Consider the following 26,757-nt stretch of genomic DNA (forward strand, 5'->3'; position numbering starts at 1 on the left):
TTCAAGTCTTGAGTGGTTACTAGCAGAAGGGATGTTTTTTTTTATGGTTATTAGCATAAGCTGTAGTTAATACCATAGTCATGTACACACGATTGAGGTAATCGCTGCTTCCAAAAAGTCTTTCTTTAGAACATCACTGTACTTTACAATAGGAATTCTAAAGAGGTTCTCCTGAAAAAGAAGAGAGAGAAAACGTACCTATTCAGAGACACCAGAACACTGCTCTGTTCAATAGAAATCTTCCTCTGCTATCCATTGGGACCAGCCCTTTTGGAATGTCCCTTTCCTGTGAGCCTCACAGTGCTCAGTGGTTCCTCCTGCCGACCACCAGCTCACTAAAAGATACCGTAATGACATGGAGGTCAGAGGGTTGAACCACTTGGTGCTCCAGGGGACCAAGGAGACTGACACTACCAGAAGTGCCATTTTGCCAGTGGACCTCAGAGGAGGCTTTCTATTAAACGGAGATGTTTTTGGCCATTTTTGCAGTGGTAAAGGTAAGGTAAGTATTTTGTTTTGTTTTTTCAGATTTTTTACTTTTTAACAGCCCACTATTCGCAAAACTGATTTCTCCTCTGGTTATTTTTCATAAATACAGGTACAAATCTTGCCCTTCAAGGTCAAGCAGCACAATCCTCCAGCTACTCTGCCATCAATGAAGCCATAAAATCCATTGATGGGAACACCGACTCCAACTTTTACAAATCGTGCTCCTGTACCCAACCTGACTTGTCCCCGTGGTGGAGGGTGGATCTACGGGCCCCGTACAGAATTTCCTCTGTCGTCATCACCAACAGAGGAGACTGCTGTGGCGAGAGACTGAATGGGGCAAACATCCTTATCGGCAACTCCGTGGAAAACAATGGGAACAACAATCCAAGGTTGCTACTGGCTCTTTTGAATGTTACTTTATGTGCTGTCTGACAGGGGGTACCTGGATCTCAAAACTAGTTTTACAAAATTAAAAAAAGTAGAACAAATTACAAGTAGAACTGTGCAATATGCAGCCCTGTCCCTGTACTTTCTGCATAGTACATTTCGGGCCCCTTCACGCTGTTCCTTACATACTCCTAAACCCTGAACAATAGACAACACATTGTACACTTCATAGTCCTGACTACTGCACTCTGTACGTTGGACTCTATATGACATACTCCTGACCACTGTTCTTTAATATCAATATATACTTCTGAAGATCTTCTTGAACCACTTGTCTACGGGGGCATTTTTTTTCCGCGCACGTGATAAAATCTGCCTTTTTTGCTTAAAATTACTTTAAATCCTCAAATAAGTATATATTTTCTGAAAGAAGAGACACTGTAGAATAAAATAATGGTAGTTGCAATTCTTTATGTTGCTTGATACTTGTGCAACTGTTTATCGACATACTGTATACTTTTAGGTAAAAATACACTTAAAGCGGTTGTAAACCCGCATCCAATTTTTTTTATTTTTTTTCTCCTGCAAGGCAAAAATCATAATGAGCTAATATGCATCGGATACTAGCTCATTATGAAATACTTACCTCGGAACGAGGTGTGTAGAACTTACCTGGTCCACGCCGAGCGAGATATCATCTTGACTCGCGTGTCTTCCGGGTATCGCCGCTCCAGCGCTGTGATCGGCTGGAGCGGCGATGACGTCACTCCCGCGCATGCGTGCGGGAGACTTAAATTCGGCAGGGTCCGGCGGCTGCCGGTCCTTTCGCCGTAGATCCCCCCTGCGCCGCTGCAATCAGCGGCGCATTGCGAGGGGAATATCTCCTAAACCGTGCAGGTTTAGGAGATATTCTCCTTACCTACAGGTAAGCCTTGTTATAGGCTTACCTGTAGGTAAAAGTAAAAAAAGTGGGTTTACAACCACTTTAAATCAATTTTAGTTCACACACAATATATTATAAGATTTCTTGAGCAAAATATGAAAGATGAGGGCCCGGATTCAGAAAGAATCGCGTATCTTTAGGCGGGCGTAGCGCATCTCATATAAGCTACGCCGGCGTAACTTAGAGAGGCGAGTACCGTATTCAGAAAGAACTTGCGCCCTAAGTTACGGCGGCGTAGCGTAAATGGGACGGCGTAAGCCCGCGTAATTCAAATGAACAAGGCAGTGGGCGTGTTGTATTGAAATGAGCCGTGACCCAATGCAAATGAGGGGCCGAACGAACGGCGCATGCGCCGTCCGTGGACGTATCATAGTGCGCATGCTCAGAATCACATCGCAAATACTCAATGCTTTCGACATGAACGTAACCTACGCCCAGCCCCATTCACGTACGATTTACGCAAACAACGTAAACCACGTAAAATTCTACGCTGTTCCCGACGTCCATACTTAACATTGGCTGCGCCTCATATAGCAGGGGTAACTTTACGCCTACAAAACACCTTATGCAAACGACGTATATCAAGGCGGCGGGCGCAAGTACATTCGGGAATCGGCGTATCTAGCTCATTTGCATATCCTACTCGTAAATCTATGGAAGCGCCCCTAGCGGCCATCGTAAATATGCACCCAAGATACGACGGCGTAAGAGACTTACGTCGGTCGGATCTTGGCCAAATTCCGGCGTATCTGATTCTTTGAATCAGGCGCCGAGATATGACGGCACACATTCGGACTTACGACGGCGTAGCTGGAGATACGACGTCTTAAGTCCTTTCTGAATCCGGGCCGAGGTTGTGTTAAGTAGATAGATACCAAACATGTCAAGCCTCAAAACTGTGAGGACCTGTGAAGTCACGCACAATTATAATATCCCAAATTTTTCCTGGGTGATGTTTTAAAAGCCTTTAAAGTTTATCAGGTTAGAGTTAACCATGAAGTATGACCAGGGCCGGTGACTTGTCGGTATTGTTCCCCTATCCAGATGGTTCCTGTAAGGACTGCGCAGGCGCAATCCTTGCCGACGGAAATCTCCGAACCTCGGCCGGCATCCAGGCTCATTCCTTAACATCCCCGTGGATTGGAGGATGTTAAAAAAAAGAGCCAGGAGGCCGAGCAAGCGGAGCGAGCCGTTCGAGCGAAGCAAGGACGTGAGGCCGACTGGCCACTTTCCTCAAATTCCACGTCTCCCTGGATGCCGGCCGAGGTTCGGAGATTTCCGTCGGCAAGGATTGCGCCTGCGCAGTCCTTACAGGAACCATCCTGATTGGAACCATCCTGATAGCCGGAACCATATTGGCAGATCACCGGCCCTATGATGGGACCGGGTGGTACCATGGGTACCAGGCGGCAGTTTTAGGGGGGCGGCATTCTGACGCCCCTGCCAGCCTGTTCCGCCCGCTCTGCTGCCTGTGAGTGTTGCATGGGCATGTGCCCCCCCAAGTTAAGTACTGTCTGTAGTGGAGTGTCTGTCTTATTTATAATCAAAACAAGAATGGGCGCCGCCCGGACGCCGCCGCGGCTGTCCGACTTTCCACCCGCAGCGCTGAAATCCTGACTCACTATTGTCAGATGTCAGTCTGTCAGGTGACGTTGCGTGACATGGTCGCCGCTAGGGCTTATGGGAGTTGTAGTCCGCGGCGCCGCCGGCTACATGCTCAACTCCCTGCTCCCGGGGGGTGGAGTCAGTGACTCTGAGGAGAACAGCTCAGAGCCAGCCTACTGCGTGCTCCAACTCCCATTATGGCATCATCGGATATCATATTTTGCCCGCCAGTGCCTCTGCCACAGGAAAGGTAGGTCACTTTGTTTAAGGAAGGTATAACCAGCATAAAAGTATTTATTTCTGTTACCTCCATCCATGAGAGCTCTTATCTTTGAACTGTTGTGCGGCACCACCAGCTATTTCAGTTATATAAATTATAAATGTTATTGAAAGCAAATTATAGCTGTTTTATGATAAAACAGCTATAATTTGCTTGCAATAACATTTATAAATATATATATATCTGAAATAGCTGGTGGTGCCGCACAACAGTTCAAAGATAAGAGCTCTCATGGATGGAGGTAACAGAAATACTACTTAAAGCGGAGGTTCACCCTAATTACATGTATATCTGACCAACTCCGTTATATGCGTAACAAGTACTGTCCGCAATTAGTTATTTTTTTTATGCTGCACGTACCTTGTAATCCATTTTTTCACTCTGCTTCTCTCTGCGGGAGTAGGCGTTTCTATGCCTAGGGGGATTGTCATCTGGGAGATAGCCCAGATGATTGATGTCTGTTCCCCCCGGCAGATAAGGCCCTGCCCCCCGTATTGCATAGACGCGCAGAAGCCGAACATGCAGAGCGCAGGCGCCATATAGAGCCGACTCACATCTCCGCATGTTGGAATATAACAGAGTTGGTCAGATATACATGTAATTAGGGTGAACCTCCGCTTTAACTAATATTAGAAAAACATATCAAGATTAGATTTGTTAGTCCATTGAAATCTCTGAACAAGATGAAGTAATATTGACTAAATTCTCGCAAATGCCCTAAACCGCCCCCGCGAACTCTTCAAGCTGGTCACTCAGACTATGAACCCAGCCTGTTTAGAGGCCCCCAATTCTGATTCACAAGAATTTTGCAACAAATTATCGGATTATTTCATTAATAAAATTGAAAAAATCTGTGAAAGTATTCAGCTAAATAGAACCGTCATCAACCCCCCCCCCCCAAATCACAAACCTAACACCCACATAAATCCACCGCAATCAACTAACTTCTCCTTAAAATCCATTTCCATCGAGGCCACTAAAAATATCATCGGGACTCTGCGAAATAGCACAGCGCCCAATGACATCATCCCCACCAAACTGCTGAAAGAATGTGCCGATATATTGGCACCTGCTATCACGCAGCTCATAAACCAGTCATTCAAGGAGGGCACGGTGCCCACCTTGCTGAAACAAGGTATAATAAAACCAATTCTAAAAAAAACACCCTCTACCCCAAAGATCCAAACAACCGTCGACCCATAACTGCCCTTAATGTCTTCTCCAAGGTAATGGAGAAATAAGTTGTACAGCAGCTACAACATCATTTAGACACCCATAAATTACTCGATCCGTTTCAATCGGGGTTCCGTCCTGGTCACAGGACAGAAACAGCGCTGCTCAAAATATGGGATGACGCTCTCGAAGCCGCAGACGAAGGAGAATCTTGTCTTCTGGTACTGTTGGACCTAAGCGCTGCTTTTGATACTGTAGACCATGGATTACTACTGACTCGGCTAGCTGAAGTAGCCAGAGTCACGGAAGGTGATTTATCTTGGTTCTCCTCCTTCTTGGAAAACCGATCACAAATAGTGAAATTGGGGCCTTTTACTTCTGAAAAACGCACGGTGTCATGCGGAGTCCCTCAGGGATCCCCTTTGTCGCCTGTTCTGTTCAATATCTATCTCCGCCCTCTTTTTGAAATCATCCGTAACCAGAAGTTACTTTACCACTCTTATGCAGATGACACACAACTTTATTTTCGCATATGCAACAAAAAGGATCATTATCTCAGACTAGAGAAATGCCTTACTTTGATAGAAAACTGGATGACAAACAGTTATCTTAAACTCAACGGTTCGAAAACAGAACTTCTCCTGTTTCACGTCAACCGTAAAAATCATCCCGCGACAACATGGACTCCCCCACCCATTCTGGGTATAACTATCAACCCTAGTCAAAAGTCTCTGAGTCATTTTCGACACCAACATGACAATGGATGCACAAATAGGGTCAGTAGTCAGTAGTCAGTAGCGGATCGCACCATCTGCTGCGTCTACTACGCAGACTCACTCCCTTTATCCCAAAAGAAGACATAGCAGTCGTGGTGGAAACAATTATCAATTCCAGACTTGACTATGCAAATGCCCTCTATCTCGGACTCCCCAAATACCAAATCACTCGTCTGCAAGTCGTTCAAAATACGACCGCTCGTTTAGTGACCGGCAAAAAAACATGAGAATCAATCTCACCTTCACTGAGATCCCTTCATTGGTTCCCAGTAAAAGACAGAATCACTTTCAAGGCACTCTGCCTAATGCATAAGTGTATTCAAGGAAACGCCCCCCAATATCTATGCGAAAAACTAAAAGCTCACAACCCCAATCGCGTTCTGCGATCCACCAATCAAAATCTATTCCAAATACCCAAAGCCAGATACACGTCCAAAGGAGATCGAAGATTTGCAGTCCAGGGACCTCGACTTTGGAACGCTTTACCAACCACCATTCGTTTGGAGTTGAACCACTTGGCCTTCAGGAGAAAGATTAAAACCCATCTCTTCTGAGGTCAAAGGGTTTTTTACCCATGGAATGGATACAGCGCCCAGAGGCGATTTAGTTCGCAAGTGTTGCGCTATATAAGTTTTTCACTCACTCACTAAATAGTAAAAAGATTGTATATACATATATAGTATATAGGAGGCTTTTTTTCTGTGTCCTAGAGAATAAAATATATATCATTGACCCCCAATATCTATCTATCTATATATATATATATATATATATATATATATATATATATATATATATATATATATATATAAAAAATTATTATGTCAGCCCCCTCTCTGTCAGCAACCCCCGTCAACCCCCTTCTCTGTCAGCAACCCCCGTCAGCCCCCTCTCTGTCAGCCCCCCTCTCTTTCAGCAAACCCCCTGTCAGCCCCCTCTCTGTCAGCAACCCCCCTCCATCAGCCCCCTTCTCTGTCAGCAACCCACCCCTGTAGCCCGCCCCTCTCTGTCAGCCCTCCCCTTCTCAGTAAGCCACTCCCTGTCAGCAACCCCCCTCTCTGTCAGCCTCCATCTCTGCCTCTTTGTCAGCAGCCCCCCTGTCAGCCCCCCTCTCTGTCAGCAGCCCCTCTCTTTGTCAGCCACCCCTCTCTGTCAACCCGCCCCTCTCTGTAAGTCACCCCTCCCCTCTGTCGCCTACCCCCTCCTCTGTCAGCTACCCCCCCTGTCAGCTACCCCCCTTCTATCAGCTACCCCCAAACAGCATGCAAACCCCTCCTTTCTACCCCCGCTCCATCAGGGCTAATGTCCTGCAGCCAGGTCACACTGCACTGTCTGTCTGTGCACTCCAGAGACAGTGAATTGAGGGCCACATCTTTGCAGCGGCTCCTGGAAGATAAGGTCTTTTTTTCTCTTGCTGTAATGGAGGTCTCTATTGGGGGGGGGGAGGACAGGCATGGTCTGATATTTAATCTGTTATTTTTTTCTTTATTTGTGGGGTGCCTGTGGATTGCTTTGAATTTTTTGGGCTTTTTTTTTTATTAAAAGGTGCTTGAAATAGTTGTAAAATGCACAGTGCCACTTTGTGAACAGTTTGTATGGGGTTGGGTTCTGTAGAGCTGATTCAGGTTTTTGGATGGAGGTACAATGCTACTGACACCGTCCACTGCCCTACTGACACCGTCCACTGCCCTACTGACGGTTTTTATTTTTTGTGCTATAAACAACAAAAAATGACAAATATATATATATATATATATATATATATATATATATATATATATATATATATATATATATATATATATATATATATATATTTTACTTTTGCTATAATAAAAAACTGAATTTCTTTATCAGTTTAGGCCAATATGTATTCTTCTACATATTTTTGGTACAAAAAAAAAAACACAATTAGCGTACATGGTTAGTTTGCGCAAAAGACATTGTGGCCCGCCGGCAATGCACAGGTCCCTTTATACTCCTGGATACATGTATAGAGCCATGACAAGTACTCTTTATATTGCTTTACATGTAAAGAGCCATGACAGGTCCTCTTTATATAGAGCCATGACAGGTCCTCTTTATATTCCTTTACATGTAAAGAGCCATGACAGGTCCTCTTTATATTCCTTTACATGTAAAGAGCCATGACAGGTCCTCTATATACATGTATAGAGCCATGACAGGTCCTCTTTATACTCCTATATACATGTATAGAGCCATGACAGGTCCTCTTTATACATGTATAGAGCAATGACAGGTCCTCTTTATACTCCTATATACATGTATAGAGCCATGACGTGTCCCCTTTAGTTATCATGATATAAAATAATGAATGTGGGGGCCTTTTGGTGGGCGTGATTTATTTGGCGGGGGGGGGGCAGCATTTCATTCTTGGTCCCAGGCAGCACAATGTTTTGGGGCTGCACTGAGTATGACCCTACTGTAGATTTATTGCTCCCACTCTGACATTATCAGTGATACTACACATTTGTGGTACAATTTGTTTACAGAATTATGTTTGCATTGGGGTGTGTACAGGGTTTTCTTTTTATTATTTTATTATTAATATTTTTTTAGCTTTTTTATATATATGTATTTTTTTTTTTCATTTAACTTTATTGCAATCACAAAGGAGCTAACAAGCCCCCTGTGTGATAGCATGGGCAGGTTGCAGGTCCTCTTCATGGAGACATTATGAGTCCATTAGACCCCCTATGCAGAAATTAGATTATGATTTGGATGAATCATTTTAAAAGAGAAATAGGGCCTAAGCTTGTTTGGTCATCCTTCTCATGTGGGTCACAGGAGTGCACTTTTTAACTGCTATGACCCAGAATCAGCCAACATTGAGGTAAAATCTACTGTGGGCTGATGTCACAAAGCCACTCAGTACTCTGGAGGGATCTTGACAACAATATCAAGATCCACCCAGGTGACTAAACAGCATGCTGCTGAAAGCCTGAGCCAGCCACTCCTGTTTCTTCCCCTGTCTGGCATTCGAGTGAGCACTGGAGGGGCAGAGCACAGAACGGTAACTGACAGTCACCAGTCTGTGCTCAGAGCAGTGGGGTACAACTGCCATATAGGTGAGTATGAATGTTTTTTTCTTCACTACCTGCATCTCTCCTTTAAATACTTAGGCCCCGTACACATGACCGGATCGATCCGCTGAAACTGGTCCGACGGACCAGTTCCAGCGGACAGATCCGGTCGTGTTTAGGCCCGAGCGGACAATTGTCCCGCGGATCGGACAGTTTCCAGCGGATAAAAATTTCTTAGCATGCTAAGAAATCTGTCCGCTGGAATCCCGTCCGTCGGACGTGTTGTACAGACTCACCGGACACGTCCGACCGACCGCCATCCCTCGCATGCGTCGTACTGATTCGACGCATTCGTGGAAGCATTGAACTTCCAGGGCCGCGCACGTCGCCGCATCATCGTCGCGGCGACGGCGCGGCCACGCCCCGCGTATTGTTTACGCGCGGATTTCTGTCTGATGGTGTGTACAACCATCAGACAGAAATCTCCGGGCGGACATGTCCTCTGAAAACGGTCCGGCGGACCGTTTTCAGCGGATTATCCGCCCGTGTGTACGGGGCCTTACACTCTGACTGAAGAATATCTATATTGAGGGCAAACCAAAGAAATATTTGTGACAATGCTAACTTTACCAACATCTTATATTATTAGTATGAGTAACATTGTGACACTTATTCAGTATGTATATTATTACTGTTTTCATGCAGATGCGCAGAAATAACCAACATACCCAATGGAGCCACTCAGACCTTCCAATGCAATGGCATGGTTGGCCAATATGTGAACATCGTCCTGCTGGGGAAACGGGAATATCTACAGCTCTGTGAAGTCCAAGTGTTTGGAGAACCCGCATTGACCAGTACTCCAGGTTTGTAGATGTACACCTCATGCCTAGTACACACGATAGGATTTATCCGCGGATACGGTCCTCCGGATAATCCTCTGAGAATTCCCATCGCGATGACGTGTCGCGCCGTCGCCGCGATGATGATGCGGCGACGTGCGCGGCGCTGTCATATAAGGAATTCCAGGGATGGGTTCGGACGGATCGATCCGGTGAGTCTGTACAGACCACCGATCGATCCGCTGGAGCCGATTCCAGCGGATAGATTTCTTAGCATGTTAAGAAATTTTTATCCGCTGGAAATCGGTCGGCCCGAAATATATCCGCGGATAAATATCCGCTGGATCGTACACACCAGCGGATCTATCCGCTGAAACCGATCCGCGGATCAATTTCAGCGGATCGATCCTCTTGTGTACGGGGCCTCAGACATCCAAGCTTTAAACTTATTAGGAGGAATTGTCATGAAGCAAAACACCTGTCTGAGAAAGATTTGATGGAAGCAGCTGTATCTTAGGCCACATGCCCCGTAAAAGTTTGAGGAGAGTAGAACTGAGTGATGGATTTCCTGCCCCTGAAATGTACACACAATGATTGAGGTAATCGCTGCTTCCAAAAAGTCTTTCTTTAGAACAACCCTATACTTTACAATAGGAGTTTTAAAGAGGTTCTCCTGAAAAAGAAGAGAGAGAAAACGTACCTATTCAGAGACACCAGAACACTGCTCTGTTCAATAGAAATCTTCCTCTGCTATCCATTGGGACCAGCCCTTTTGGAATGTCCCTTTCCTGTGAGCCTCACAGTGCTCAGTGGTTCCTCCTGCCGACCACCAGCTCACTAAAAGATACCGTAATGACATGGAGGTCAGAGGGTTGAACCACTTGGTGCTCCAGGGGACCAATGAGACTGACACTACCAGAAGTGCCATTTTCCCAGTGGACCTCAGAGGAGGCTTTCTATTAAACGGACATGTTTGGCCATTTTTGCAGTGGTAAAGGTAAGGTAAGTATTTTGAATTATTTTTTCAGATTTTTTACTTTTTTTTTTTAACCTTTCACATTTTTTATCTGATGGTGGGGGCTACCTAATAAACAAATCCTACTTTTGTTAAGAAGGGTCTACATTAAATCTCTGAGGCTGCCAGACATTAACAACTAATTGTTGAGAAAAAGAAATAAATCTAATTGGCCAAAATACTTACCTGAATCTGTGGTCATGTGTCACCCTGGGTTCCGAGTCTGAACTCTTCCATACTGCAAAGTGGAAAGGGACATAGATACCTCTTATTGAGTGTTCAGCTATAAAGTTTGCTGAGGAAAACTGAAGAAAACTAACACAGCATGATGACATCATGACAAAGGGTCTTGTCAGTGATGGGCACAGACTGCAGCGCTGGATCAATGGTCTCAAATCCCAGAAGAGGTGCCAGAAAGGGACATAGATAGCAGATTCAGATGTTTTAAAAAAAGATGTACATGGTACATTTCTAAAAGCTTGTAAGTAGATAGGAATGTGTGGGAGGGATGGATGGGAGGGGTGTTGATTTTTGTCTAAAGATGAGCTTTAAGAAGTTGTAAAGCTGTTGTAGCCATTACATTGTCCAAAGTCAGATGCAAGTACACAAGAAAATGCACATGGATCTAAGTGCAGGGCCGGCCCTATAATGGGACCAGGTGGTACCATGGGTACCAGGCAGCACTTTTAGGGGGGCAGCATACTGATGCCCGCCAGCCTGTTCCGCCAGCTCCGCTACCCAAATAAAATTGATGTCCTTTTTTTCCCACAAATAGAGCTTTCTTTTAGTGATATTTGATCACCTCTGCGGTTTTTATTTTTTGTGCTATAAATATATATATTTTTTAACTTTTTGCTATAATACATATCCTCAAAATTTAGAAAAATAAACTATTTTCTTCAGTTAAGGCCAATATGTATTCTTCTACATATTTTTGGTACCAAAAAAAAAACACAATTAGCGTACATTGATTCGGTTGCGCAAAAGACATTGTGGCCGCCGGCAATTCACAGGTCCCTTTATACTCCTGGATACATGTATAGAGCCATGGCAGGTCCTTTTATACGCCTATATGCATGTATAGAGCCATGACAGGCCCTCTTTATACATCTATAGAGCCATGACAGGCCCTCGTTATACTCCTTTATACATGTATAGAGCCACGACAGGTCCTCTTTATACTCCTATATACATTTATAGAGCCATGACAGGCCCTCGTTATACTCCTTTATACATGTATAGAGCCACGACAGGTCCTCTTTATACTCCTATATACATTTATAGAGCCATGGCAGGTCCTCTTTATATTCCTTTACATGTAAAGAGTCTCGACAGGTCCTCTATATACATGTATAGAGCCATGACAGGTCCTCTTTATACTTCTTTATACATCTACAGAGCCATGACAGGCCCTTGTTATACTCCTTTATACATGTATAGAGCCATGTCAAGTACTCTTTATAGTCCTATATACATTTATAGAGCCATGACAGGTCCTCTTTATACTCCTTTATAAATGTATAGAGCCATGACGGGTCCCCTTTAGTTATCATGATATAAAATAATGAATGTGGGGGCCTTTTGGTTGGCGTGATTTTTTTTCTGGGGGGGGGGGGGGAAGCGTTTCATTCTTGGTCCCAGGCAGCACAATGTCTTGGGCCGGCACTGACTAAGTGACAATCATTAAAGCGGTGGTTCACCCTTAGAGGGCACTTTTTAGCCTTAGATTCCTGCTCGTTTTTACTAGGGGAATCGGCTATTTGTTTTAAAATATGAGCATTACTTACCCGTTTACGAGATGCATCCTCTTCGTCGCTTCCGGGTATGGGCTGCGGGAATGGGCGTTCCTTCTTGATTGACAGTCTTCCGAGAGGCTTCCGACGGTCGCATCCATCGCGTCACGATTTTCCGAAAGAAGCCGAACGTCGGTGCGCAGGCGCAGTATAGAGCCGCACCGACGTTCGGCTTCTTTCGGCTACGAGTGACGCGATGGATGCGACCGTCGGAAGCCTCTCGGAAGACTGTCAATCAAGAAGGAACGCCCGCTCCCGAAGACCCATACCCGGAAGCGACGGAAGAAGATGCATCTCGAAAACGGGTAAGTACTGCTCATATTTTAATACAAATAGCCGATTCCCCTAGACCGAACGAGCAGGAATCTAAGGGGAAAAGGGGAAACATTTTATAAATGGGTGAACTCCCGCTTTAACATTGCTCTGTGTTGTTGAACACAGCCCACTATTCGCAAAATTGATTTCTCCTCTGATTATGTTTCATAAATACAGGTACAAATCTTGCTCTTCAAGGTCCGCGAGTAGCAGAAGTGTTGGCGGGGTGCAAGGTCCTTGCTAGGTCAGATAGGCACCTAGAAGGCATGGTTAGGGACCAGGGGCGGACTGACAACTCATGGGGCCCCCGGGCAATAGAAGATTATGGGGCCCCCCGGGCTTACAGATGGCCACCACGCCAGGAGGCAGTGCAGAGGCGGGGCAGCTTAAATCTCAGGATTTTCACATCAAAAGCATGTCATTTTCGCACATATCAGGGACAGATGTAAAAAAAACACAGATTTTTACATACTGTCTCTGGTTTTATTGAGCCTGGAAACCCTGATGGGGCCCCCTAGTGGCATGGGGCCCTCGGGCAGTGGCCGAGAGTCTCAATGGTCAGTCCGCTCCTGTTAGGGACCCGTCTGAGGTACGGCTCCCAGTTGGTGTATGGGTACCTGCTAGTTGTCTCTGAGTCTGAGGTTTTAGCGGCTGGAAGCCTAGAAGTGGCTAGCAGGTACATTGATAGGTTATTCAGATTGGACCTTGTGCCCCAGGGTGGTAAAAAACTACTGGAATTTTTATAAATAAAGGTTAATGTGTTATGTTAATTATGGTTAATTATTGAAAGTTATATTTATATATATATTTTGGGTTATATATATATATTTTGGGTAATAAAATGGCCGTCTTGGCCAATTTACCCCATTCAAGTCTTGAGTGATTACTAGCGGAAGGGATGTTTTTTTTTATGGTTATTAGCATAAGCTGTAGTTAATACCATAGTCATGTACACACGATTGAGGTAATCGCTACTTCCAAAAAGTCTTTCTTTAGAACATCACTGTACTTTACAATAGGAATTCTAAAGAGGTTCTCCTGAAAAAGAAGAGAGAGAAAACGTACCTTTTCTAAGACACCAGAACACTGCTCTGTTCAATAGAAATCTTCCTCTGCTATCCATTGGGACCAGCCCTTTTGGAATGTCCCTTTCCTGTGAGCCTCACAGTGCTCAGTGGTTCCTCCTGCCAAACCTCCAGCTCACTAAAAGATACCGTAATGACATGGAGGTCAGAGGGTTGAACCACTTGGTGCTCCAGGGGACCAAGGAGACTGACACTACCAGAAGTGCCATTTTCCCAGTGGACCTCAGAGGAGGCTTTCTATTAAACGGACATGTTTGGCCATTTTTGCAGTGGTAAAGGTAAGGTAAGTATTTTGTTTTGTTTTTTCAGATTTTTAACTGTTTAACAGCCCACTATTCGCAAAACTGATTTCTCCTCTGGTTATTTTTCATAAATACAGGTACAAATCTTGCCCTTCAAGGTCAAGCAGCACAATCCTCCAGCTACTCTGCCATCAATGAAGCCATAAAATCCATTGATGGGAACACCGACTCCAACTTTTACAAATCGTGCTCCTGTACCCAACCTGACTTGTCCCCGTGGTGGAGGGTGGATCTACGGGCCCCGTACAGAATTTCCTCTGTCGTCATCACCAACAGAGGAGACTGCTGTGGCGAGAGACTGAATGGGGCAAACATCCTTATCGGCAACTCCGTGGAAAACAATGGGAACAACAATCCAAGGTTTCTACTGGCTCCTTTGAATTTTACTTTATTTTTAAGGTCCTATTAAACTTAGTATGTTTCTGCAGGGAACAAGCTATGTACAAGGGATGAGCAGAGGACAAGCTAACCAGGCTCTTTTGAATGGCACAATACTCTTTAACTAACATTGATTGGAGGAGAGAGCAGAGTGATGCTATACTGTCCGGGTACAACCTAGGGTTGACCTCAGACCAGCCACAAGACTCAACAGCAGAACAGTGTACACAGAAGACACAGGGAGTGCAGGACCAGGCTGTGCTGTCTGACAGGGGTACCTGGATCTCAAAACTAGTTATACAAAATTAAAAAAAGTAGAACAAATTACAAGTAGAACTGTGCAATATGCAGCCCTGTCCCTGTACTTTCTGCATAGTACACTTCGGGCCCCTTCACTCTGTTCCTTACATACTCCTGAGCCCTGAACAATAGACTACACGTTGTACATTTCATAGTCCTGACTACTGTACTCTGTACGTTGGACTCTATATGACATACTCCTGACCACTTTTTTTTAATAGCAATATATACTTCTGAAGGTCTTCTTGAACCACTTGTCTACGGGGGCATTTTTTTTTCCGCGCACGTGATAAAATCTGCCTTTTTTGCTTAAAATTTATTTAAACCCTTAAATAAGTATATATTTTCTGAAAGAAGAGACCCTGTAGTCGAATAAAATGATGATAGTTGCAATTCTTTATGTTGCTTGATACTTGTGAAACTGTTTAACATGTACTTTTAGGTAAAAATACACTTAAATAAATTTTAGTTCAAACACAATAATATGAAATTTCTTGGGCAAAATATAAAAGATGAGGTTGTGTTGAGTAGATAGATACCAAACAAGTCAAGCCTCAAAACTGTGAGGACCTGTGAAGTTGCGCACACTTATAATATCCCAAATTTTCCCTGGGTGATGTTTTATAAGCCTTAACAGGTTATCAGGTTAGAGTTAACCCTGAAGTATGGCCCTACTGAAAAATTATTGCTCCCACTATGACATTATCAGTGATACTACACATTTGTGGTACAATTTATGTTTACAGAATTACGTTTGCATTGGGGTGTGTACAGGGTTTTCTTATCATTTTTTTTTTTAGCTTTATATATATCTAGCCCTACCCCCTCAGAAGCTGCTGATTTGATTTGGGATCGGGGTATTAAGTTACCTCTGTGTTGTATCTAGGGGTGAAGGTAGTGAGTAGAGCAGTGATTGAATGTCCAAGCTGTTGATTGACATTTTCAAATGCTTTATTTTCCTGGTCAAACACGACCGACATCAACTTGAGGTATACAGAATAGGTTGATGAAGAAAGAGTAACTTCGCAGAATCAGGCTGTGGATAATGAAAGCAGTCCTGCCTTCTATAATTGTATTAATCTCGTCGCCACTCCAGCCGGAGTGGGAAAAGCGCACCCTGGACAGGCCTCTCTCACAGGCTTGGCAGCCAGAGCGCCACTTAAAGGGGTTGTAAAGGTTCGTCTTTTATTTTATAAATAGGTTCCTTTAAAGTGGTTGTAAACCCCCGGATATAACATTATTTAAAAAATTAGCACATATCACAGGCAGCTGATCGCTGCCTGTGAAAGTGAACTCACCGCCGTCATTAGCTCTAAAATCGTATTTTTAGTTTTGATGACGTCACCGCGCTTGCGCATTGTAGCCCCGCAAATCCGGCATTTGAATGTGTGGCCGATTTTCATTTCCATTCTTTCCGGCCCTGAATGTGAGCGAGCTGCGTGGGCGAGCTTCCCCTCTGTCCGCAGAGGAGAAGTCTCGCGATGCTATAGTCCTCCTGTTCCTGATACTCCCCCTCCCGTGTGACTGAATATTGCCGTGTATCACGGTTGCTGCGGTAACAGCAATCGACATCGAGGCTTGGTAACGGCTCTACGGCGCATGCGCGAGATTTAGACCAGGGAATCAGGAAGGGCGGAAGTGTCGTCAGATAAGGATTCACTCAGCAGCACTAACAATGGCGATTTCTATGTCCGGAAGGAGAGAAAAAAACAACGGTTGTTAAAAGGTATTTGTGGGCCTCGTTTTTCACAATCTTATATGCAATATTCATTGCCATGCCCTTGTGTGACATGCTATTTAAAAAATAGAAAAAATCGTCCGGGGTTTACAACCGCTTTAAGCTAGTGCATTGTTGGTTCACTTACCTTTTCCTTTGATTTCCATTCTAAATGTTTTTTTTCTTTGTTTGAATTTCTTACTTCCTGTTTCTCCTCAGTAAGCTTTCCACCATCATCCGAGTGGTGGAAAGTCATTAAGAACAGCTTACTGAACACCTTACTGAGGAGAAACAGGAAGTGAGAAATTCAGACAAAGAAAACAAAGAAAAAAAACATTTAGAAGGGAAATGGAAGGAAAAGGTAAGTGAACCAACAATGCACTAGCTTAAAGGAAACCTATTTAGAAAATAAAAAACGAACCTTTACAACCCCTTTAAGGCTGCTGGGAAGGAACAAGTCTCTGCCATAGACTTGGTTCTTAGTAAATTAGGATTAAAGGTTGAGACCTCTGCCACAGGCCTAGTGCTTGATGAGTTTGAATAGTAGAGCGAATACTCCCAGTATGTCTCTTAGGGTAACCGATTGACAGTGTGAATGTAACCTGTCAATGTCCGGTCACCAGATCCCCGATGGTTCGTTCAAGCCTTATTGGATCACCTGCCTCCGGGCTCTCCTCAGACCGATTCCCCACCGAACAGCACGCAGCTTAGGATCTTCTTCAGTAGAAGTGGGGACCCAGTAAGTCATTGGGGCCCCTTTGCAACATCAGTCGCTCCAGGCCACGAGGGCCCAGAGTCAGGAACTCCGCGTAGCACGCGACCCCGGCCAGGTAGGCTATGGTGGGGCCCGTGATGTGCGCACACCCTGAAGGTGGGTGCCGCACCTGGAACCCGCGAAGAACCCCGAACAACGACCTCCGCCACAGAAATACCCCTCCCCAGCATGCCCCGCGAGGGAAAATTCCTCCAATTGGCTGCTGGGAAGAAGCGGCTCCGCCTGGATCCCTTTGGCGCCACCTGCCGCCCAGAGATGAAACTGCATCCCTGGAGCGCAGACTGACCCACAGGACAATCCAGATTTGGCGACAGACAAATTTAACAGAATCAAACATGGGTGAGAGCAGATAAGTCTCTCACCCTACTAAATTTACAATAGCATCCTTTCTGAAAGTAAAGGGGCGCTACACATATATATATATATATATATATATATATTGTAAGGTTGGGGGTTATTAGCTCTCGTGGTATGGGCGTTTTTTCAGCGATTCACTCCAGCCAGGAACTATGGTTAAGGGCATGGTAGCCCATTTTTATTAAAAAGGCAAAAATAAGTCCAAACAAACGTTTTCCCACGCAGGGGTTCTTCTCCATCAAATATACAATAGAAAATGCTAGTCCACCTCTGGCTCTCTGTAGCAGTACCTCTGCTCTTTATCCTGGTTGCCCAGACCAGCGGACTCCTCAACATAGACCGCTTCCCTTCAGCGTCTACAGCTCTGCCTCTTGCAGTCACCGTTCTGGCTGTCTCCTACAGCCTCTCTGATTCCTGGAGACCTCCTGTCTCTTCCAGGAGCTGTCTCCAACTGGGAGCCATGAGGTCTTCCCACACACTCATTATAAAGGGCTGTGCTCACCTGAGCACACACACCCTGCTGGTAATGAACAAAGCCTGGATTACCAAAACCTGGAGAAAGCTGCAAAAGCAGTCTTCTCCAGTCCACAGCTATGTTCTGTAGTTTTGCACATCTCAAGTGTGCATACCCTGGGTCCATTTTACCATCACAGTAGCTCCTACTGTTACAATATATATATATATAGATATATATATATATATATAGATATATATTTTTGTTTCACTTAACTTTATTGCAATCACAAAGGGGCTAACAAGTCCCCTATGTGATAGCATGGGCAGGTGACAGGTCCTCTTCATAGAGAAATTAGGAGTCCATAAGACCCCCTATGCAGAAGTTAAATTATGAATTGGATGAATCCTTTTAAAAGAGAAGTATGGCCTAAGCTTTTTTGGTCATACTTCTCATTTTTTGACTGCTATGACCAGGCCCGTCGCTACAGGACAGGCAAAACAAATAATTGCTTGGGGCCCCATGCTGGCCTGGGGCCCCCAACTTCCCCTTCCCAGGCTGTAGTGTGGCCGAGCTCCTCTTCCTTCCTCCTGGAGTCCTGTCAGTTTGTCTATTTCCTGTTCCCGGCCGGACTGACAGGAAGTGCACACTGAGTGCTCACATCCCTTCAGTCTGGCCGGGAACACAGGGAACTAAATCTCCTGTACCGCGCGGTACCCGGCCCGGCTTGGGTACTATCTGATAGGGGACTGGGGACCCATAATGATAGAACACCGGACTGACAGGAGGAAGAGGAGCTCTGCCACGCTACAGCGGCTGCCTACAGGGAAGAAGGGGAGGTGAGAATAGAAAAACATAGGGACTAGGGAGGGGGGGGAGTAAGAACATGGGTGTAAAAAATTATTGTAGTGCTAACGTAGGCTTTGCGTGCGGGGGGGGAGGTGTTTGGGGGCCCCCATTTTGCTTGGGGCCCCCAAATTCCTTCAAACGGCCCTGGCTATGACCCAGAATCAGCCAACATTGAGGTAAAGTCTACTGTAGGCTGATGTCACAAAGCCACTCAGTACTCTGGAGGCATCTTAACAACAATGTCGAGATCCAAGTAACTAAACAGTAGATGGGTCAGTATCTTAGAATGCTGCTAAAAGCCTGAGCCAGCCACTCCTGTTTCCTCCCTTGTCTGGCACTCGAGGGAGCACCGGAGGGGCAGAGCACAGAACGGTAACTGACAGTCACCAGTCTGTGCTCAGAGCAGTGGGGGACAGCTGCAGCAATGGACCAATGCTGCAGCCATATAGGTGAATATGAATGTTTTTTTTTTTTTTCATTTCCTGCATCTCTCCTTTAAATACTTACACGTAAAATCTACTGTGGGCTGATGTCACAAAGCCACTCAGTACTCTGGAGGGATCTTGACAACAATATCAAGATCCACCCAGGTGACTAAACAGCATGCTGCTGAAAGCCTGAGCCAGCCACTCCTGTTTCTTCCCCTGTCTGGCATTCGAGTGAGCACTGGAGGGGCAGAGCACAGAACGGTAACTGACAGTCACCAGTCTGTGCTCAGAGCAGTGGGGGACAACTGCCATATAGGTGAGTATGAATGTTTTTTTCTTCACTACCTGCATCTCTCCTTTAAATACTTAGGCCCCGTACACATGACCGGATCGATCCGCTGAAACTGGTCCGACGGACCAGTTCCAGCGGACAGATCCGGTCGTGTGTAGGCCCGAGCAGACAATTGTCCCGCGGATCGGACAGTTTCCAGCGGATAAAAATTTCTTAGCATGCTAAAAAATCTGTCTGCTGGAATCCCGTCCGTCGGACGTGTTGTACAGACTCACCGGACACGTCCGACCGACCGCCATCCCTCGCATGCGTCGTACTGATTCGACACATGCGTGGAAGCATTGAACTTCCAGGGCCGCGCACGTCGCCGCATCATCGTCGCGGCGACGGCGCGGCCACGCCCCGCATATTGTTTACGCGCGGATTTCTGTCTGATGGTGTGTACAACCATCAGACAGAAATCTCCGGGCGGACATGTCCTCTGAAAACGGTCCGGCGGACCGTTTTCAGCGGATTATCCGCCCGTGTGTACGGGGCCTTACACTCTGACTGAAGAATATCTATATTGAGGGCAAACCAAAGAAATATTTGTGACAATGCTAACTTTACCAACATCTTATATTATTAGTATGAGTAACATTGTGACACTTATCCAGTATGTATATTATTACTGTTTTCATGCAGATGCGCAGAAATAACCAACATACCCAATGGAGCCACTCAGACCTTCCAATGCAATGGCATGGTTGGCCAATATGTGAACATCGTCCTGCTGGGGAAACGGGAATATCTACAGCTCTGTGAAGTCCAAGTGTTTGGAGAACCCGCATTGACCAGTACTCCAGGTTTGTAGATGTACACCGCATGCCTAGTACACACGATAGGATTTATCCGCGGATACGGTCCTCCGGACCATTTCCGCGGATAGATCCTCTGAGGATTTTGATCCGATGGAGTGTACACACCATCGGATCGAAATCCGCGCCAAATTCCCATCGCGATGACGTGTCGCGCCGTCGCCGCGATGATGGCGCGGCGACGTGCGCGACGCTGTCATATAAGGAATTCCACGCATGGGTCGAATCATTACGACGCATGCGAGGGATGGGTTCGGACGGTTCGATCCGGTGAGTCTGTACAGACCACCGGATCGATCCGCTGGAGCCGATTCCAGCGGATAGATTTCTTAGCATGTTAAGAAATTTTTATCCGCTGGAAATCGGTCGGCCCGAAATATATCCGCGGATAAATATCCGCTGGATCGTACACACCAGCGGATCTATCCGCTGAAACCGATCCGCCGATCAATTTCAGCGGATCGATCCTCTCGTGTGTACGGGGCCTCAGACATCCAAGCTTTAAACTTATTAGGAGGAATTGTCATGAAGCAAAACACCTGTCTGAGAAAGATTTGATGGAAGCAGCTATATCTTAGGCCACATGCCCCGTAAAAGTTTGAGGAGAGTAGAACTGAGTGATGGATTTCCTGCCCCTGAAATGTACACACAATGATTGAGGTAATCGCTGCTTCCAAAAAGTCTTTCTTTAGAACAACCCTATACTTTACAATAGGAATTTTAAAGAGGTTCCCCTGAAAAAGAAGAGAGAGAAAACGTACCTATTCAGAGACACCAGAACACTGCTCTGTTCAATAGAAATCTTCCTCTGCTATCCATTGGGACCAGCCCTTTTGGAATGTCCCTTTCCTGTGAGCCTCACAGTGCTCAGTGGTTCCTCCTGCCGACCTCCAGCTCACTAAAAGATACCGTAATGACATGGAGGTCAGAGGGTTGAACCACTTGGTGCTCCAGGGGACCAAGGAGACTGACACTACCAGAAGTGCCATTTTCCCAGTGGACCTCAGAGGAGGCTTTCTATTAAACGGACATGTTTGGCCATTTTTGCAGTGGTAAAGGTAAGGTAAGTATTTTGAATTATTTTTTCAGATTTTTTACTTTTTTTTTTTAACCTTTCACATTTTTTATCTGATGGTGGGGGCTACCTAATAAACAAATCCTACTTTTGTTAAGAAGGGTCTACATTAAATCTCTGAGGCTGCCAGACATTAACAACTAATTGTTGAGAAAAAGAAATAAATCTAATTGGCCAAAATACTTACCTGAATCTGTGGTCATGTGTCACCCTGGGTTTCCGAGTCTGATCTCTTCCATACTGCAAAGTGGAAAGGGACATATATACCTCTTATTGAGTGTTCAGCTATAAAGTTTGCTGAGGAAAACTGAAGAAAACTAACACAGCATGATGACATCATGACAAAGGGTCTGGTCAGTGATGGGCACAGACTGCAGCGCTGGATCAATGGTCTCAAATCCCAGAAGAGGTGCCAGAAAGGGACATAGATAGCAGATTCAGATGTTTTAAAAAAAGATGTACATGGTACATTTCTAAAAGCTTGTAAGTAGATAGGAATGTGTGGGAGGGATGGATGGGAGGGGTGTTGATTTTTGTCTAAAGATGAGCTTTAAGAAGTTGTAAAGCTGTTGTAGCCATTACATTGTCCAAAGTCAGATGCCAGTACACAAGAAAATGCACATGGATCTAAGTGCAGGGCCGGCCCTATAATGGGACCAGGTGGTACCATGGGTACCAGGCAGCACTTTTAGGGGGGCAGCATACTGATGCCCGCCAGCCCGTTCCGCCAGCTCCGCTACCCAAATAAAATTGATGTCCTTTTTTTCCCACAAATAGAGCTTTCTTTTAGTGATATTTGATCACCTCTGCGGTTTTTATTTTTTGTGCTATAAATATATATATTTTTTAACTTTTTGCTATAATTGATATCCTCAAAATTTAGAAAAATAAACTATTTTCTTCAGTTAAGGCCAATATGTATTCTTCTACATATTTTTGGTACCAAAAAAAAAACACAATTAGCGTACATTGATTCGTTTGCGCAAAAGACATTGTGGCCGCCGGCAATTCACAGGTCCCTTTATACTCCTGGATACATGTATAGAGCCATGGCAGGTCCTTTTATACGCCTATATGCATGTATAGAGCCATGACAGGCCCTCTTTATACATCTATAGAGCCATGACAGGCCCTCGTTATACTCCTTTATACATGTATAGAGCCACGACAGGTCCTCTTTATACTCCTATATAAATTTTTTAGAGCCATGACAGGCCCTCGTTATACTCCTTTATACATGTATAGAGCCACGACAGGTCCTCTTTATACTCCTATATACATTTATAGAGCCATGGCAGGTCCTCTTTATATTCCTTTACATGTAAAGAGTCTCGACAGGTCCTCTATATACATGTATAGAGCCATGACAGGTCCTCTTTATACTTCTTTATACATGTATAGAGCCACGACAGCTTCTCTTTATACATCTACAGAGCCATGACAGGCCCTTGTTATACTCCTTTATACATGTATAGAGCCATGACGGGTCCCCTTTAGTTATCATGATATAAAATAATGAATGTGGGGGCCTTTTGGTTGGCGTGATTTTTTTTCTGGGGGGGGGGGGGAAGCGTTTCATTCTTGGTCCCAGGCAGCACAATGTCTTGGGCCGGCACTGACTAAGTGACAATCATTAAAGCGGTGGTTCACCCTTAGAGGGCACTTTTTAGCCTTAGATTCCTGCTCGTTTTTACTAGGGGAATCGGCTATTTGTTTTAAAATATGAGCATTACTTACCCGTTTACGAGATGCATCCTCTTCGTCGCTTCCGGGTATGGGCTGCGGGAATGGGCGTTCCTTCTTGATTGACAGTCTTCCGAGAGGCTTCCGACGGTCGCATCCATCGCGTCACGATTTTCCGAAAGAAGCCGAACGTCGGTGCGCAGGCGCAGTATAGAGCCGCACCGACGTTCGGCTTCTTTCGGCTACGAGTGACGCGATGGATGCGACCGTCGGAAGCCTCTCAGAATACTGTCAATCAAGAAGGAACGCCCGCTCCCGAAGACCCATACCCGGAAGCGACGGAAGAAGATGCATCTCGAAAACGGGTAAGTACTGCTCATATTTTAATACAAATAGCCGATTCCCCTAGACCGAACGAGCAGGAATCTAAGGGGAAAAGGGGAAACATTTTATAAATGGGTGAACTCCCGCTTTAACATTGCTCTGTGTTGTTGAACACAGCCCACTATTCGCAAAATTGATTTCTCCTCTGATTATGTTTCATAAATACAGGTACAAATCTTGCTCTTCAAGGTCCGCGAGTAGCAGAAGTGTTGGCGGGGTGCAAGGTCCTTGCTAGGTCAGATAGGCACCTAGAAGGCATGGTTAGGGACCAGGGGCGGACTGACAACTCATGGGGCCCCCGGGGCTTACAGATGGCCACCACGCCAGGAGGCAGTGCAGAGGCGGGGCAGCTTAAATCTCAGGATTTTCACATCAAAAGCATGTCATTTTCGCACATATCAGGGACAGATGTAAAAAAAACACAGATTTTTACATACTGTCTCTGGTTTTATTGAGCCTGGAAACCCTGATGGGGCCCCCTAGTGGCATGGGGCCCTCGGGCAGTGGCCGAGAGTCTCAATGGTCAGTCCGCTCCTGTTAGGGACCCGTCTGAGGTACGGCTCCCAGTTGGTGTATGGGTACCTGCTAGTTGTCTCTGAGTCTGAGGTTTTAGCGGCTGGAAGCCTAGAAGTGGCTAGCAGGTACATTGATAGGTTATTCAGATTGGACCTTGTGCCCCAGGGTGGTAAAAAAACTACTGGAATTTTTATAAATAAAGGTTAATGTGTTATGTTAATTATGGTTAATTATTGAAAGTTATATTTATATATATATTTTGGGTTATATATATATATTTTGGGTAATAAAATGGCCGTCTTGGCCAATTTACCCCATTCAAGTCTTGAGTGGTTACTAGCGAAAGGGATGTTTTTTTTTATGGTTATTAGCATAAGCTGTAGTTAATACCATAGTCATGTACACACGATTGAGGTAATCGCTACTTCCAAAAAGTCTTTCTTTAGAACATCACTGTACTTTACAATAGGAATTCTAAAGAGGTTCTCCTGAAAAAGAAGAGAGAGAAAACGTACCTATTCAGAGACACCAGAACACTGCTCTGTTCAATAGAAATCTTCCTCTGCTATCCATTGGGACCAGCCCTTTTGGAATGTCCCTTTCCTGTGAGCCTCACAGTGCTCAGTGGTTCCTCCTGCCGACCTCCAGCTCACTAAAAGATACCGTAATGACATGGAGGTCAGAGGGTTGAACCACTTGGTGCTCCAGGGGACCAAGGAGACTGACACTACCAGAAGTGCCATTTTCCCAGTGGACCTCAGAGGAGGCTTTCTATTAAACGGACATGTTTGGCCATTTTTGCAGTGGTAAAGGTAAGGTAAGTATTTTGTTTTGTTTTTTCAGATTTTTAACTGTTTAACAGCCCACTATTCGCAAAACTGATTTCTCCTCTGGTTATTTTTCATAAATACAGGTACAAATCTTGCCCTTCAAGGTCAAGCAGCACAATCCTCCAGCTACTCTGCCATCAATGAAGCCATAAAATCCATTGATGGGAACACCGACTCCAACTTTTACAAATCGTGCTCCTGTACCCAACCTGACTTGTCCCCGTGGTGGAGGGTGGATCTACGGGCCCCGTACAGAATTTCCTCTGTCGTCATCACCAACAGAGGAGACTGCTGTGGCGAGAGACTGAATGGGGCAAACATCCTTATCGGCAACTCCGTGGAAAACAATGGGAACAACAATCCAAGGTTTCTACTGGCTCCTTTGAATTTTACTTTATTTTTAAGGTCCTATTAAACTTAGTATGTTTCTGCAGGGAACAAGCTATGTACAAGGGATGAGCAGAGGACAAGCTAACCAGGCTCTTTTGAATGGCACAATACTCTTTAACTAACATTGATTGGAGGAGAGAGCAGAGTGATGCTATACTGTCCGGGTACAACCTAGGGTTGACCTCAGACCAGCCACAAGACTCAACAGCAGAACAGTGTACACAGAAGACACAGGGAGTGCAGGACCAGGCTGTGCTGTCTGACAGGGGTACCTGGATCTCAAAACTAGTTATACAAAATTAAAAAAAGTAGAACAAATTACAAGTAGAACTGTGCAATATGCAGCCCTGTCCCTGTACTTTCTGCATAGTACACTTCGGGCCCCTTCACTCTGTTCCTTACATACTCCTGAGCCCTGAACAATAGACTATACGTTGTACATTTCATAGTCCTGACTACTGTACTCTGTACGTTGGACTCTATATGACATACTCCTGACCACTTTTTTTTAATAGCAATATATACTTCTGAAGGTCTTCTTGAACCACTTGTCTACGGGGGCATTTTTTTTTCCGCGCACGTGATAAAATCTGCCTTTTTTGCTTAAAATTTATTTAAACCCTTAAATAAGTATATATTTTCTGAAAGAAGAGACCCTGTAGTCGAATAAAATGATGATAGTTGCAATTCTTTATGTTGCTTGATACTTATGAAACTGTTTTTTAACATGTACTTTTAGGTAAAAATACACTTAAATAAATTTTAGTTCAAACACAATAATATGAAATTTCTTGGGCAAAATATAAAATATGAGGTTGTGTTGAGTAGATAGATACCAAACATGTCAAGCCTCAAAACTGTGAGGACCTGTGAAGTTGCGCACACTTATAATATCCCAAATTTTCCCTGGGTGATGTTTTATAAGCCTTAACAGGTTATCAGGTTAGAGTTAACCCTGAAGTATGGCCCTACTGACAAATTATTGCTCCCACTATGACATTATCAGTGATACTACACATTTGTGGTACAATTTATGTTTACAGAATTACGTTTGCATTGGGGTGTGTACAGGGTTTTCTTATCATTTTTTTTTTTTTAGCTTTATATATATCTAGCCCTACCCCCTCAGAAGCTGCTGATTTGATTTGGGATCGGCGTATTAAGTTACCTCTGTGTTGTATCTAGGGGTGAAGGTAGTGAGTAGAGCAGTGATTGAATGTCCAAGCTGTTGATTGACATTTTCAAATGCTTTATTTTCCTGGTCAAACACGACCGACATCAACTTGAGGTATACAGAATAGGTTGATGAAGAAAGAGTAACTTCGCAGAATCAGGCTGTGTATAATGAAAGCAGTCCTGCCTTCTATAATTGTATTAATCTCGTCGCCACTCCAGCCGGAGTGGGAAAAGCGCACCCTGG

General features: G+C 44.8%; 1 protein-coding gene across 1 annotated transcript in view; it reads left to right on the forward strand.

Moving 5' to 3' along the window:
* LOC120936213 overlaps positions 1 to 26,757 on the forward strand; it is an 81,830-nt gene that overhangs the window by 41,329 nt on the left and 13,744 nt on the right. Inside the window, exons 5-9 of the mRNA XM_040348403.1 lie at positions 599 to 881; positions 9,406 to 9,566; positions 14,130 to 14,412; positions 20,287 to 20,447; positions 25,031 to 25,313. Coding sequence (XP_040204337.1) covers positions 599 to 881; positions 9,406 to 9,566; positions 14,130 to 14,412; positions 20,287 to 20,447; positions 25,031 to 25,313 — 1,171 coding nt within the window. The remainder of the gene's footprint in view (positions 1 to 598; positions 882 to 9,405; positions 9,567 to 14,129; positions 14,413 to 20,286; positions 20,448 to 25,030; positions 25,314 to 26,757) is intronic.

The sequence above is a fragment of the Rana temporaria genome, chromosome 4, assembly GCF_905171775.1.
Source record: "Rana temporaria chromosome 4, aRanTem1.1, whole genome shotgun sequence".
NCBI lineage: Eukaryota > Metazoa > Chordata > Amphibia > Anura > Ranidae > Rana > Rana temporaria.